Genomic DNA, 16,322 nt, shown 5'->3' on the forward strand with positions numbered 1-16,322 from the left:
TAAAGTGGTATCTCATTGTGATTGTCATTTACATTTTCCTGATAGCTAATGATGTTGAGTATCCTTTTGTGTCTTTATTGACCATTTGTATATTTTTTTTTTGGAGAACTGTCCATTCAAATTCTTTGCCCATTTTTATTTGTCTTTTTTAATTATCAAATTGTAATAATTATGTATATATTTTAGATAAATGTTCCTTTTCAGATAAATGTAAAAAATTTCTCTTGGATTATTTTTAAAAATTCATTTCTGCAGTATTTTTTTCCTGACGAACTTAGTTTCTTTTAGTTAGGTTCTTATAACATTTAGTATTTAGAAGCAAATGTCTTCATAAGTCTGTCATTTTTAAGCCTCGTCTATGTGCCAAGAACTTTTCATGTATTTTAACTCTGATAACAACACTGTGAAATAGCTCTGTAATCCTCATAGCTGAGGAATTTGAGGATTAAAGAAATTAATCATCTTTCCCTGGATCACACAAATAGTCAAGCTGGGCTCTTCTGCACTCCCTGCAACTGCCGAGTGCATTCATCAGCCCTGGAAGGTTAGCCAGCCCTGCACTTCATAGCATCGGATTTCATGGGTCATGTTTATCTTTTCTACTAACAAAGACTTCACTCTGGCTTCCTCATATAATTTAAGAACACTGGTTTCTCAGTTAGATCTTATTAAGCAGCACTCTACTTCTTTCTCACCCACAAGTGGAACAGACTATACTTCTCAAGCCCCCCAGCCCCTATCTTCCAGAAATGGTTTCTCTAATCCAGGCGACAAAACTTTAAGACCAGGATCCAGCTTCAGTAGGAAATAGTTATTTAACAACCAGAAAGGTAAAACCCAATTGTAACACTTATGGATTACTATTGGACCCTAAGTCAAAGCATATCTTTTGAATCTATAGTGTTTGCTTGATTATCTTTTTGAGAAGAACTTGTAAGGTTAAAATTGTTAGACAACAGAAAACCTAGGGCCTTTGTGTTTCTGTATAATTTTTAGGATCAGCTTTTCAATTTCTACAAAACTTAAAACAATTTTGAAAGAGGAGAAAAAAATTGGTGGACTTACACTGTCTGATTTCTAAACTTATTCTAAAGCCATTGTAAATCAGGACAGGCATAAGCACAGGCATATAAGTCAGTAGAACAGAATTGAGAGTTCGTAAGTAAAGCCATACATTTATGGTCAGAGATTTTTTACAAAGATGCTAAAATAATTTCATGGAAAAAGGGTATAATCTTTTCAGCAAATGGTACTAGGACAATTGGATATCCACATGCAAAAGAATGAACGGAAACCCCAGCATCCATCATGCACACAATCAAATATTAACTTAAAATGGATCATAAACTGAAATGTGTAAGTGGTAAAACTATAAAACTTCTAAAAGAAAACATAAGAGAAAACTTCATGACCTTGGGTTAGGCAAAAGTTCTTCAATACAACACTGATAAAGAGAAGAAAAAATTGATAGACTGTCAAAAACTTTGATGCTTCAACAGATATCATTAAAAGATATTTGTACACCCATGTTCACAGCATTTTTCACAATAGCCGTGAGGTGGAAGCAACCAAAGTATCAAATGACTGTATAACAAAATGTAGTATATACACGCAATAAAATATTACTCAGCCTAAAAAAGGAAGGAAATTTTGACACATGCTATAACACGGATGGGCTTTGAGGACATTATGCTAAGTGAAATAAACCAGTCACAAAAAGACCAGTACTGTATGAATTCCACTTATACGAAGTACCGAGAATAGTCAAACTTAGAAAGAAGAATGAAGATTTCTGGAGGCCGGAGGGGAAAAGGAAGAAGTTATTGTTTAATGGGTATAGAGTTTCATTCAGTTTTGCAAAATGAGAAGGGTTCTGTGGATGGTTAGTAGTGATGGTCACACAACAGTTTATAATTTTTTTCTCTATGTACCTAATGCCACTGAACTGTGTATTTTGCCACAATTAAAAAATTTAAAACCGTTAAGGAAAATAAGCCACAGACTGAGAGAAAATATTTGCAAACTATACTGCAAGTCCTGTCAAAGAACTTGTATTTAGAATATAGAAAGAATGCTTGCAACTCGATAATAGTAAAATGATCCTAAAAAATAGGGAAATGCTTTGAATAGAGTTTTTACTAAAGGAGAAATATAATGGTTAACACATGAAAAGATACTCAACATCATTAATCAGAATGACTATAATAAAAAAAACTAGCAATACCAAGTATTGGTGAGCACGTGAAGAAACTGGAACCCTTATGCATGGTGGGAATGTAAACTGGTACAGCCAATATGAAAAGGAGTTTGGCAGTTTCTTAAAAAGAAACTTTTTCTTAAAAAAAAAAATATATAAACTTACTATTATAATCGAGCAGTTTCACTCCTAGGGATTTACCCAGTGGAAGTGAAAACAATCTGTTCACACAAAGATATATGTGTATGGTAATGTTCAGGGCAGCATTATTCATAATAGCCAAAAACAATTCAAATTGCCCATGAACTGGTAAATGGATAACTAAACTGTAGTATATCCATGCAATGGAAAATTATTCATCAGCAAAATGGAACAAACTATAGACACCTGCAATAATGATGGATAAACCTCAGAAATGTTAAGTGGAAGAAACCAGTCATAAAAGACTTCCTGTTGTATGAGTCCATTTTATAAAATGTCTATAAAAGGCAAATTTATAGAGATGGAAAGCATATCAGTGGTTGCTTAGGGCCTGGGCTGGGAGTGGATTAACTAAATGGGTACAAATTATCTTATTGGGGTGATTGAAATGTGAGGGATTGTAATGATGGTTGTACAATTCTAAATTTTTTATAATCATTGAATTTGTACACTTATACAAATAGGTGAATTTTATGAAATAAATAGTACTTCAATAAAGCTGTTTTTTAAAAACATGATACCTATCTCAGGGATTCTTGTGAGGATTTATTAGAATAAGTGTCAGGTATAAACTAGGCATTCAATAGATGAAAATTATTATTTATTATTTTTCTTTTTGATATATAACAGCAGCATCTATGACTAAGACCCCAAAGTCAGCCACACAGAATCTGAAACTCCTCTTGTGAGTGAATGAGTGAGTGAGAAAGTGAGAGTGGAGAGAGAGAGAGAGAGAGAGAGAAAAGGGAAGGAAGAAAGGGAGGGAGGGAGGAAGGCAGGCAGGCAGGCAGGCAGGCAGGCCTAGCTCAATCCTAATTTTGTATGATATCATTTACTGACTTCTCATTCAGTGCAGGGTGGAGCAGTGACATTTTTGAATAGTGAAATAGCGAAGAGTGACAAACTTTTTTATATTTGTAATCTTTCTTTTTTAGGGGGAGTAAAACTTGGACTAGGAGATTTCATTTTCTACAGTGTTCTGGTTGGTAAAGCTTCCGCAACAGCCAGTGGAGACTGGAACACAACCATAGCCTGTTTTGTAGCCATATTAATTGTAAGTATACACAAATAAAAATGTATCAGAACTCCTCATCTCAAACTCTGTTTATGCTGTCCCTTTAAGGTAGTTCCATTTTAACCCCAGCTGGGCTGAGTGTTCCAATCACCTGTGGAGCTTTTTAAAAACAAATTAATTGGACCTCACCTGAATAGTTCTCCACCTGGCCACACATTAAAATCTCCCGGGAGCTTTTAAAACTGCATCCTTATCCTGAGATACTCTTATTTGTTTCAATTCTGTATCTTATTTTTAAAGTTCCCCCAGGAAATTCTGATAAGTACTTCTGGTTAGGAACCACTGCTTCAAGCAGCATAGATATGTAGGCTAGCTATGTCTAAGAAGGGTAAGTAGATCCTCACTCAGTCCCCGAGTTTGGTGATGGATGGTTGTACATTTAATGCCACAACCTGCAGTGCACAGTGTTTTCTGCGGGGAGTACGAGGTGAAAAAAGTTAACACAAGGCATGATCTCACCTCGATCTTATAGTGCCACAATGTGAACCCTGAGGTTTTCAAAACTATGACTTAAGTAAATAACTCATATTTCTTATTGCTTTTTTTACTAAAGATGTGATATGACATCTTTGATACATCATGCGAGTGAAGTTAAATGAGAGCCTTTACATTGCATTTATTTTGTGATTACATTTGTGATTTATCGTGATAATATAACCAGTTAGACTTTTCATGTGTTTGTTTCTCTTTTGAGGTTAGGTTTCTGGATGTGTTGTATCTTTTTAAGAAGAAAATTACTTACTCTGGATAAACCTGAAAGATGCTTAACATTGTCTCCAGAATATATAATTAGTGTCTGAGTAACTAGAGTAAAATATGGACTATATTATATGGCTGCTCTGTGTTCCCAAGAAAGCAAGAGTATACTTTTCATGAACTTTTATCAGTGTATTCTGTGAACATCTTTGCCCCCACACAACATAAAAAATGCTCTTCACCTCTAGGATTTGAGCCTGCCAAACCAAACTCAGAGTAGCCAACTCAATATTTTAGGTAGAAATTTTGGTGTTATTTAATTTTTTTCAAAAATAGTTTAACAGAGGCTCCTGACAGACACTGCTGCATTGCTCCTGGACCTTTACCCCAGAGGCTGAGAAACAAGGGTACAAGTAAGAAGGCTGACCAGTACCTCGTAACACCAACTTTATTTCTAGATCTGAATGTGTCTTGGGAAAGTTGTACCAAAAAAAATCAGCAGAAACAAGTTATGAAAATTAAAAAAAAAATAGTTTTACTTATTCTCAGATTCTATTCCTTACCTAGAATTAGAGGATAAAGAATCAAGAATGTGAGCATAATGAACTCGGTGTTGGCAAAGAAAAAAGTTGTTTCCAGGTTTAGTGGAAACATTTGTTCTAAAATTTAACCTCAAAGGATAGTATTCAATTAACTAAATTAAAACCAAGACTTGTGATTGAATTGTTTTGTACAAATACTTTCATAGTCACGTCTGAGTTTGTGTCTTTTCTTCTCTCCCCCGCAGGGTTTGTGCCTTACATTATTACTTCTCGCGATTTTCAAGAAAGCATTGCCAGCTCTTCCAATCTCTATCACGTTTGGGCTTGTTTTCTATTTTGCCACAGATTATCTTGTGCAGCCCTTTATGGACCAATTAGCATTCCATCAATTTTATATCTAGCATATTTGCAATTAGAATCCCATGGATTTTTCTCCTTTGACTATAATAACATCTGGGAAAGACAAAGGTGATTTTCCTGTGTCCACATCTAACAAAGTCAAGATTCCTGGCTGGACTTTTCATGGCTTCCTTCCAAGTCTTCCTGACCACCTGCACTATTGGGCATTGGAAGGAAGTGTCTACAGAAAATGGTTTTGAACATACATCATCGTGGTGGACTGAATCCCTCGGTACAAAAACTATCAGATTTGAGTGACAAGGACAAGGAAAAGTGATGGATCACAAGCAGTTTGACCTGTGGTCACGGGTGGATTTTACCAACACTGCAGACTCTCAGGACTGCCATTACCAAGGGGTTAGATAAAGTGGTTGAAACCAAACAGGACTCGACATCTTAAACAACATGTTGAAAATCAACGTAATAAGTCTGTGTTAAATTCTAAATCTTTTTGGGAGGTACTTGTAAGGGCACCAGCAACAAAGTGGAAAGGTGGAAAGAGGCTCAGACTTTCACTTTTAGACTATTTTGCTGCAGACTTATCATTTTTAAGTAAGACCTTTTTTCACCTTGAGTCAGTTCACATGTATAAGTTAATTTTGACATTTTCGTTCTCAAGCACTGAGGCTCATTCCCATCTGTGGTCGCCGTTCCTCCCCAAGGCCAGTCTGAGTTCATTTGAGGTTGCTTTGTCTTAAAAGTTTTAACCTCAGGTTCCAAATTCAGTAATCTCTGGAAATAATGGAACTATAGCTCAATGATTCCTTATTACCCTTAGGTAAATTCTGGATTTACCACCAAATTCCTAAATTTTAAACACACTGTGGGTTCACTTACCCCAATGCCTCCTTTGTTCCCCATCTCTCCCTTCACTCCCCCATAAGCAATTCCCTTATATGGCAAATAAGACAGCTCTGTTGTGGTAGCAGATGGTCCAGTTATTCTAGGATTTTACTCTGTGTGGTGCAAAGAACGTGTTATGAATCAGTGCTGTCAGCCTGACTGTCATTAATTTCTTCAATAGCAAATCCAATGTGTGCCCAGAGACAGTAGCATTAAAGAAGAGTAAAATGGCTGGTGAAGCACTTTCTGTCCTAGTTTTTCTTTTTTTACTACAACCCATTGTCTCTGACCATAGGTCAGAAATTGAACCAGTAGCCAAAAGCTGGTAGTTTATAAAGTGTATGAATCACTTGTATCAGTACAAAGCAAGAGTTTGGAGAAAGCTATTGAGCTGTGGGAGGGTCCAGGGTTCGGGGAGAACTGGCTGGCAAGAGAACGGGCCTCCAACAGCCGGTGGGACAAGATGAGCTAAAGTCCTGCAGGCGGGTGTTAAGGGGGATAGCCAAGTTATTCCTCAGGAAGCTCTTAATGATGGTTTGTGGTTTCCCTTCAGCATCACCTTTCATGTCAGTGAACCTTCGAAGATGTGAATTGGGCAGTGGAGCTCAGGCCCTGGGCAGTTGAGTTGGACAGTGCTCTGAATCAGAGCCGTCAGCCCGTGGGCACATAATACCTCTAAATGAAGTTTTGCCAAGGCACACTGTTCTTTGCCACAGAACCCTTAGCCATGCTGATTGTAAGAGTTTGTGAGGAACTTAGTTTCCCCCTGTGGCTGAAGAAAGACCAGCTTTTCCTCCTCCTGCTTTCTCTCAGCCTGTCATATGATCTGGTTTGGGGTTGGAGTTTAGAATATTTGTTTTCTGTCATGGAATATTTCTTAGAAACTAACTTTAGGAGTAGCGCGCTGGTCCTAACCTGAGTGGACGTGAAAACTGGCTCGTATCAGACAGCCGAGAACTAGGAACATAAGAGCTGTGCAGAGAAGGAGTGGGCCTTAGGGTAGTGGATTCTCCCATCTCTGTTTTTTTCCTTCAGCCTCTTTTTCCAAGATTCTCTTTTTCTCCTCAGCATGTGGCAATGTATTATCTTCTAGAAAGACATGATTCATTAGCTACAGCAAAGCCACCTGAACACCAATATGTAATTTGAAGCAGTCTTTAGGGAGCCCTGATCTAGAGTAGTTTACTTGCATGAGGGTCCCAGATATGCTGTACTTTTCATGAAAGGCTCATTGCAGAAAGGGTGTGTATGTGTGTGTGTTTAAATCTACCCTATGTATTATTGTCCCATGTAGAAAGATGGCGACAGATCTGTCACTTTCTACAAGATGGAGCCACATGTGAGCATAGACACATTTTTTTAAATCACCAGTCTGAGGTAGAACTTTTTCTTCAAATCTTTTAGGAATTCATTCAGTTGTTTCTGAAGTATCAAAATGCTAGTCTTCCACCATGAAAAAATCGATTGTCACCAGAGTAATTCGTTGCAGTTTCACTGAGAATGTGCCCTCACGTGGACAGTGGGGTGGCTGTGGAGCCGGGAAACAAACGATAAAGCATGACCAGCCAAGCCAATCTGCTCAATAAAAAGAAGGAAAAACAGTAGGAAAAAATGACCGCTGATATCTGGATCGGACTGGCCTGCAAAATAAAGTGTTTATATACAGAACGTTGCTACAAACTAGCCTATGGAAGTACCAACTATATTTGGAAGATTTGTATTTTTTCCAAAGAGGAAGTGCTCACTTCCCTGGTTTTGATTCTCACTAGGTTAGTGTGTGGTCTTGAGATCACAGCTCTCACTATAAAAGAGTAAATTTCTCGATCAGAAAAAAAAAATAGCTTTCTAAACAATCTGAAAGGAAACATTCATTTCAGGAATGTGAGGAAATTATTGATTTCACTACAGAAGCAACAACTAAAGAGGTGATATTTTTACTTTTATACTCCTGATCCCCTTTTTTTTTAAGTTTCCCTTGGTTTTAAAAAACTCTCCTTCTATAACAGATGTTCGAAAAAAATAATATGTTGAGTACTTGTCCTTTATTTGGCCTCTTCTCTTATATGATGTCTGATCATAATTTGTAGAATGTGAAACAGAAGTGAAGCTGCCCCATAACATCCTCCAGGGTCAGACATCTCGAGGAAGCCTTTGATCCTGACCCCCAGGGCTCAGCCTTGCAGGTTTCCCCATTCACAATCTAGGCCTGGAAGAAAAAGTTCAAAAACCACTGTGAAAAGATTTGTTCCATGTCCTCATTGGTGCTGGAGTCTAAAGATGCAAAGAAAAATTAGATCTGTCCTCAGAATGCAGCTGCAGCCTCCTGTTCTCCAGTATATGCCATCTCTAATTCCTCTCAAATACCGGGTACGTGTCAATAACCCCTTTCAGTTAGCATTATTGAGGACTTATAAAATTGATGTTACAAAAGTGACTTGATTCTTCCTGAAACACATCCTTTTAGTAAAGTACTCCTTTTTCTGTAAATTTGCTTTGGGTATTCTATAAAGAACGATTGGCCTTTCGTTCTCCTTACCTCCAAGGATATACTGAATGCTGAGTTTGGGAAGAGACTTGAAAAGTAGACGTTTGGTTTTGCCTTGGGATGAAGGGATATCACCATCATAAGTGTGCGCCCAGAAGCAATCCTTATGATCTCGCCTCTTTTTAAATTCCCAAAACATAAGAGATTCAAAACAATTGTTTCAGATCTTCACAACCCTTGTTGAAATTGCTGTATACCAACAAGGCTGTACTCATGTTCATGTCCCAAATCATCTGGATGGCATCATCTGAACAGTGCTCCCCTCTAGTAGGAAACACCTCAGATTTGTGTATTAAAAATCAGCCTGGAGCTGAAATGAACCCAGGTCCTTCTTGAATGTCGAAGCTGTTTCCCAGGGCCGCAGGCAGCTGCAAAATTGTCCTGAGGAAGTAGTTGGGTCCTCCTGGGCCCCAGAATATGGTGTTAGCATTTCAGTCTGGTCTGTGCAGTGGGAAAGGTTTCTCAGAAAGCAATTTTCCTTTTAAAATAAATATTTCTTGTAACAGGGCAGCTTCAACTCTACCGGAGTAGCGAGTTCAGGATTGTCTTGTTTCCTGTGTGATTGGTAGGGCTGGGATGTGAGTTCAGCGAGATCATTTACTCTCACGTGTTTATTGTCTGGCTTTTGCTTTTTACAGACACTGCTTTGTACATGATTCAAACCGACTGTGAACACATCTTTTTTAAATACCTTTCAAATTCTTGGTAAGATATTATTTTGATAGATGATTACAGATTTTCTTGTGTTTGTCAAGTGAATAAAGCCGGCATGAATCCAGCTGTGCTAGTTTTCTTACATGAAAGTAGTATGAAGTATAACTGAGAAGTGTTCGGCAGTGAGCAGGAAACAGTTTTGGAACACAAATGCATTGTTTCTATCCTTCACTCAGACTAAAGTGGTATGGATAATCGTAGGCCACATCTCTGAAATCTATGAGTAGTCTCAAAACAACTATTCTTAATATTTAGTTTCTGGAAAAAAAATTTTTTTCTAGGAAATAGTTAACTCAATGTAAAAAACTGTCAAAACAAGAACTTACAGGACGTCTATGTTGTATGATGCAGATATTTCATGTACTAAAGGATTATCTTTTTTAAATTATGTAAGTTATGTCAATGGAAAAAAGCAACATTACTTTTATTGACCTGGTAGAGCATAAATTGTCCTATAACTCTATGCCCAGACTCTACAAAACCTTGTATTTTTAAATAGTGAATAGCACTCGCAGTGTTGGGAATCACTGATCAGAAACAAGTTTGTGGCAAAAAAAAAAAAAAAGAACCATTGAAGAGATTGGAACATTGAAGAGATGAATGCATTCCTGGCTACATTGCCTAAGGGCATCAAGAAGCATAGACAGTGTCCATTCTCTCCTTTGGGAATCAGTCATCATTTGCATTTATGAATCTTATAGGCAGTGTCACTAGAGTCTGCCACAGAAGCGTCATGACTTGTCCTCATCAGCTGGGAGAGGTTTCTGCTATTTAGGGGCCCTGAACCCTGAGAGGGGTGCTCTTGACAAGAGTGAAAGATGCCCCGGAGTCAGGTTGAGAAGCAAGAGTAACGAGGCCAGATTTTCTGCATCGCTAGGTAAGTACCACAGTTTTCTGTAACCCACCCATTCTCTCTTGGGGCCCCTGCTGTGTGCTGTGTGTGGAGAGAGAGAGAGAGACACTGCCAGCCAGCTCAGGATCTGGTTAAAAGTGAAATGACAGCATATTCGAATATAAGCACTACCTTAAATTTGAATAGGAATACAGAATAAATAAGGGATCCACAAGCCAGGGTTTAAAATCAGAGTTTTCTCCAGAAACAAAGTTTGAATCAATTTTGAGAAGAAGAGAAAACTGAATTGGCAAGAAGGCAAAGAACATATCCTAAAAACAAAATCAAGGAGGAAGAAGTATGTGGGAGACATCCAAAGATAATTGGTTTTCGAGTTGAGGTGATGATTTATCCAGAGGAAAACCCAACTAGCAAACCAAATCCATTTCCATATTTACTTAGAATATACCTCCTTCGTTAAATGACTGGTAGAAACCACGGAGGAGGATGACCTGACCTACCACAGGGGCCGTTCAACACAGGGATCTCTTGCTTGACAAAGATTAATTCTCTGACGTGGGCTGGCACTTCAACGTCTGGTATGCCTTGCCCTCTACAGGGGAGAGATGGAAGAGCCTCAGAAGCCAGATTCATTAGAGACCCAATTCTTGGGAGAAGGGGTGACATATACTCTTGATGCCTGTGTCCTTTTTTTTTTCCTCTAAAATTGTTTTAATTATGTAGTAATCCAGGGTAAATTGCTCATGCAAAAAGGGAGAGAGTTTTGTTACTCTTTTACCTATAGCATACTACGAGGTGGACTGCAGATAAATTTCTGTCTGTGATTACTTTTCTTGGGTAGCAGACCTAGTCAAAAGGTTTATGTACCAAGATGATTTAAAAGTGGAAACAACACTGGGAGCTACATAAATATATACACATTATACTTAAACTTCTGAGTTTGGGTGAGTTCTTTAAGGGCCAGTGCCTCCCCTCCACACGTGGCTATCACAGTGATGGGCGCACAGAAGTCTCTCAAATACCTGCCGAGGAAATGGAGACATTTGGAGGATTTTATCCTGCACCTAGATTTTTGTCCACCAAGAACTATAACTTGGGTAATTTGTCTTTCTGTTTACTAATTGGATTTTCCTACATATGCTATAAAATAGCCTTAAACTTAATTGTTTATGGAGATGACTGAGTTTTAACTTGCATGAGTCAGATGGCTGTGAATGCATGATTTCTTCAGATTTTCTGAAATGTTGAAAATGACCTTTGTGCCATCCTGCCATTGTCATCGTGGGGATGTCTGGGAAGCTTTGTTTCAGAGACTCCTAACCTAGCTTCCCTGCCCCTTTCCCTCCCAGTTTGGGGGTCTGCTCTGGAATAATCCAGCCAGAAGTTCATCCAGTTTGAAAATGTCATCGGGCTTGAGGATTGTAACTTCCCAGTGGAAGGGGAGTGGCTTTTCTCTCCTGGGTATGTAGGGGCACAGTCTGAGGACACTATGAGAGCGTCTTCCTTCACTCTGACTTCTTCCTTGTCTGTGCTCTCTAGGGCAGGACTGGGAGATCCGGGCCGGACTTCCCATATTGTTAATGCAGCTACTCTGCTCTCAGGTTACTGCCGTGGTCTTCAGAAGTGAGTTCCTTGGATGTTTGTTAGGGCCCTCGGCCATTGTTGGATCCCCACAGTGAGGCCAACCTGCCTGGGGTTTAATGTGCTATTGACCGCATAGCCTGCCCGACGCTGGTGATGTGGGATTCTGCCCTGGAAGCTGGGGTGCCCATTTTGTGTCAGATGGGCCCATGATTCCAGACTGCCAGCTCCAGGGAGAGACAGGGCCTCGGGTCTTCTGCCCCCATCCACATGCAACAGGTCATCCTTGGGACTGTTTTTTCTGAGGCACAAGGATAGAAATTCCCCCTTTTCCCTTCTCGTGCTCTATATAAATTAATAAGATAAGTTATAGACTTGTTACAAGTGATTACACAACTTTTGTCATTAAAGATATGATTCACCAAGGCACTACAAGCATTTGATAACTGTTGCATGAACTGATTTTCATTTCCAACTCAAAGGTGCTCACTGGTAAACATTTCTGTGAGAGGAGGGGAGTGACCTGACCCAGAGAGGCCCTGTCCCAGTCAGAGTTCCCTGGGGATCAGGTTTGGGGGCCACTGCCAGCCATTCTGCAGGCGATGCTCCCTCCCTAACAGTGCCTGGAAGGTTCTGTCTGTTCTATCCCTGGCAGCACTCCAGCCTTCCAGTGGGTGGTGGGAGGAGGGCGAGGCCCTACGCCCCTCAGCAGGGCCCCTACCCCTGGGGCTGGAGACAAGTCTGGCTCCATCTCCCCACTGGGAACTTGGCCAACCCAGCTGTTTCCCTCAGCCCCTCCCTGACTCGCCCCCTTCTCTGTCTCATCCAAGCACAGTTTTCACACCACCCAGCCACTTCCTCCCACTCTGTGTTGCCCTAGGATTCTGTCTCCAATTAGAGGGAGTACCCCTAGGCCTTGATTCTTTCCTCCATTTCCCTGAGGTTGGACATTCCTGCGGCCCTCCCCCTCCCCACACACTCCGTGTTATTCTCAGAGCAAGCCGGTCTTTGTCCGCAGACTGGCTCCCTGCACAGGGAAGCTGGCAGAAGAAAATGTCTTGTTTACCTTGATGCCTGTGAGCCAGACGAGGGGAGCCAAAGTGCACGAATTCACATAGACTGTGAGGCTGCGCCCCCTCAGGTGGGTGCCCTGCTCCCACAGGTATGGGGACCAGCTGCCTGGTTGCTCAGAGGGAGCTGGGTGCCTGTATTCACTGTCTCACCCTGGGGCTCCTGGGAGGTGCTCAATCAATGTTTGGTGAATAAATGAAGTAATGGGTGGATTAGGGGTCCAGAGAAGGGGATTTCCATGCAGGGTGATGTAAACAGGGGACATGTGTGGGAATAGGTTTTAATTAAGAGCAAACATTAATCAGTCTTGTCCTTGTTTACAATCCTGTGCTGGAGAGTGGAGCCCGTCAATTGGCTTTATCTGCTTAAGAGACTAGTATTTATAAATAGGTGGTCAGGGTTGAATCCAAACAGGATTCCTTCTTTAGGACACATTTGCAACATCTGGAGAAATGTATGGATTAGTCCTGGGTCAATGTCACCATGCTAAATGTGGGAGGAATAAAGGATAGTGCAGTTCTTAATAGTTCTACTTACCCCTCATTTAATCAAGAATAGCTCTAGAGGAATGTACTTGCCCTGTAAGACCAATGTCCATTGAACATTTTTGATGAATGTGCGCACGACATTATGCTAAGCCCACCCGAGCATTGTCTCGAGTCAGCCTCACCCCGCCTCTGAGTAGAGGCCTGTTATCCTCATTTTACAGGTAAGAAAATGGAGCTTTGGAAAGATGAGTCACAGTCCCAGACTCACAGCAAGAAAGCAGGGAGGCTGCCCCAGCACAGGGAGCTCTGACGCCAGAGCCTGTGCTGCTTACCTCCAGGACAGAGGGACGCTGGACATCTATTTCTGTCAAACCGGATCACCTCTCTGGGCCTCCGTTTGTAAAATGCAGTCTGACAACATGTCTCAAATTTTCCCACTAAAGCTGCTCCATCAACAAGAGAATGTGAGAGACTCTAGTCTAGGACATAGCCTAAAGTGGCAGCTACAGGCAGGAATGTGTCTGGAGTTTAAAAGAAAATAGTTTTTATTTTAGTTTATAATGTATTTTGTTGCTGTTGTATTCTGGTAAAACACACATAAAATTTACCATCTTCATTATTTTTAAGTGTATAGTTCAGTGGTATTAAATGCATTGATGATGATGTGCAGCCATCACTAGTGTTCACCTCCAGGACTTTCTACCCTGCAAAACCGAGAGTCTGTATCCATCAAACACCAACTCCCCAACCCTCCCTCCCCCAGCCCCTGGCAGCCACCATTCTACTTTCTGTCTCTATGAATTTAACCACTCTAGGTGCCTCACATAAGTGGAATCATACAATATTTGTAGTTTTCCGTCTGGCTTATTTCACACAGCATAATGTTCTTGAGGTTCATCCATGTTATTGTATGTTTGTTTTAATACAAAAATAACTATAACACTGGCATAAACCATCACCAAAAAATATTCAGCCCCTCCCCCCACATACACACACTCCTAATCTTTTTCTTTAGTTTTTATTTTTCAATTAGAGTTGACATTCAATATTATTTTATATTAGGTTCAGGTATACGGCATAGTGGTTAGACATTTATATAGTTTACGAAGCGATCCCCCAATTCGTCTAGTACTCACCTAGCACTATACATAGTCATTACAATATTATTGACTATATTCCCTTTGCTCTACTTTACATCCTCGTGACTATTTTGTACGCACACTCCTAATTTTAAAGCTGATGTTCCAGAAACTGTGCCTTGTTTATTGGTTATCTTGCTGTGTCTCTAAGACCGCATACCCCAGTTTGGGAGCACTTCCTCCCCACTCTAGCCAAGCAGTACAGCCCAACCCCAGCTGGACTTCAGGGCCTGTGTTGAGTGAGGCCTGTGCTGGAGGCTCTTCGGTGGGCCACGTGCACGCGCCGCTCCCCCCGCCCCCTCCCGTCTGGAAGGATGCCTTCTCCATCTCTGCTGCCCTCCTTCATTCTTAGCCCCTGGGGCTGTTGTGTCTAGGAGATTTTCAAGTGTAGTCTTTATTTATATTAATCTATTGTCTTTTGAAAATGAAGAAACCAGTGTGCATGAAGGTAACTTCCCAGAGATGTCCCAGCTGGTGAATGTAGACGCCTCTAACCCAGGCCAGCTGATGGCACAGGTTTCCCACCTCCACCCACGCCACTGCCTCGCATGCTTGGCCCCCACACTCGGCCCCCACGCACGCCCCATCCGTAATGGCATTCAGCAGGCCACCGCCATCTGTGCATTGTGTTGATGTTGCTAACCAGACGCCCAGGCTCTGTGGTTATGTGTTCAATTTGGTCTACTAGTCCTTATTAGCAATTATGACATTCAAAAGGCTCTGAAAACAGAAAAGTTTCTCATAAATTTGTAAAACGTTGCCTGCCTGAACTCTGTGAGGCTGTTTATAGTCTCGATTTATCCTGTTTAGGTGAATATTCATGTTCTGCTGCAGAACTATGAGTGTGTGTGTGGTTTTTTTGCTGTACTTTTTGGTTGGTTGGTTGGTTATGATTAAAGAGGGCTTTCGGACCCTACTGGGGGTGATATATCCAGTTTAGTAACTTCTACAATCTGAAAAATTCTTAATTCTGGAACACATTTGGTCCTAAAAGTTTCTGATAAGTGATCGGGACCTAGATATATGTCATAGGATTATAGTTATATAAAAGCAGTAAAAATAAAGAGCTTAGATCTAGTTTTATGTCTATACATCAAGTGGCATTATACTAAAATAGGGATTCAGGATAACAGGTCCAAAATTTACTGAAGTTAGAAAAGCAGTGCAAAAAATGAAGTTAGTGCTATTTTCCCCTCATCTAAGTTGAGCTCTGGAAAGTCTGTTTCTGAACTGTGAGGCACTGGTCCTCTGACTTTCTGCATAATGTTTCCAGGCCTTTGGCACAAGGCAAAGACACCTCTCGGTTTCTGGGCTGAGAATCATCCAAACAGAACAGAAATGAGACATGCCCTGGAGTGTGGTGGAGGGGGACCAGAGGGAAAGGATTCAAAGAGCCTTGGCTGCCGGCCTCTGGTATCCCAGTGCAGGATCCCACCCTCGCAGCCCACTGGCTCCAACAGAGCAGGAGACGCTGAGCCAGACATGCACCCAAGCCACTGCTGCTCACGCTCAGGACACCAGGTTTGCTCTGGAGGCCAGAGCACCCACCTGAGCTGAGATGGACCCTTCAGGCCTGTGTTCTTCAGGCTGGCCCCACACCGCACACTAACCTTTGTGGGGGGGCCTGGGTCCCAAGTCCCTCTCCCATTCAGGAAGTGAAGGGTAGCTGAGTGGGGGCTCCTCACACCAGCTCCTTTAATGTTTCCAAGAGTTCAGAGTTCAAGTGCCTAGCTTCTCCAGAGGAGACTCTAGCCCAGATGCTTGCGGTGTGTGTGTTCTCATGTGGAAGGAAGGAGATGAGATCTCAGGCTGGAGCTGTTGGGTGGGAGCCAATTAGGACAGGCTTTCTGGAAAGCCCCTTTCCATTTTTGCTGCTGCTCTCCTGGCTCTGGTCTCCTGCCCCACGGCAGTGTCCTACTCCAACTCCAGTTTCTTCACACGGCCTCGCCCTCCTCCTGGTGCTCTTTCCCAGGATCTG

At 41.2% G+C, this 16,322-nt stretch overlaps 1 protein-coding gene across 2 annotated transcripts in view; it reads left to right on the plus strand.

Moving 5' to 3' along the window:
- The window catches only part of PSEN1 (presenilin 1), a 59,337-nt gene extending 50,061 nt beyond the window's left edge, over positions 1 to 9,276 (plus strand). For both annotated transcript variants that reach the window (XM_039883714.1, XM_039883715.1), the window contains 2 exons: positions 3,334 to 3,452; positions 4,957 to 9,276. In XM_039883714.1, coding sequence (XP_039739648.1) covers positions 3,334 to 3,452; positions 4,957 to 5,112 — 275 coding nt within the window. In that variant the 3' untranslated portion in view covers positions 5,113 to 9,276. The remainder of the gene's footprint in view (positions 1 to 3,333; positions 3,453 to 4,956) is intronic.
- Positions 9,277 to 16,322: the final 7,046 nt, after the last annotated feature.

Source organism: Pteropus medius, unplaced genomic scaffold (assembly GCF_902729225.1).
Source record: "Pteropus medius unplaced genomic scaffold, Ma_sr-lr_union100, whole genome shotgun sequence".
Classification (NCBI taxonomy): domain Eukaryota; kingdom Metazoa; phylum Chordata; class Mammalia; order Chiroptera; family Pteropodidae; genus Pteropus; species Pteropus medius.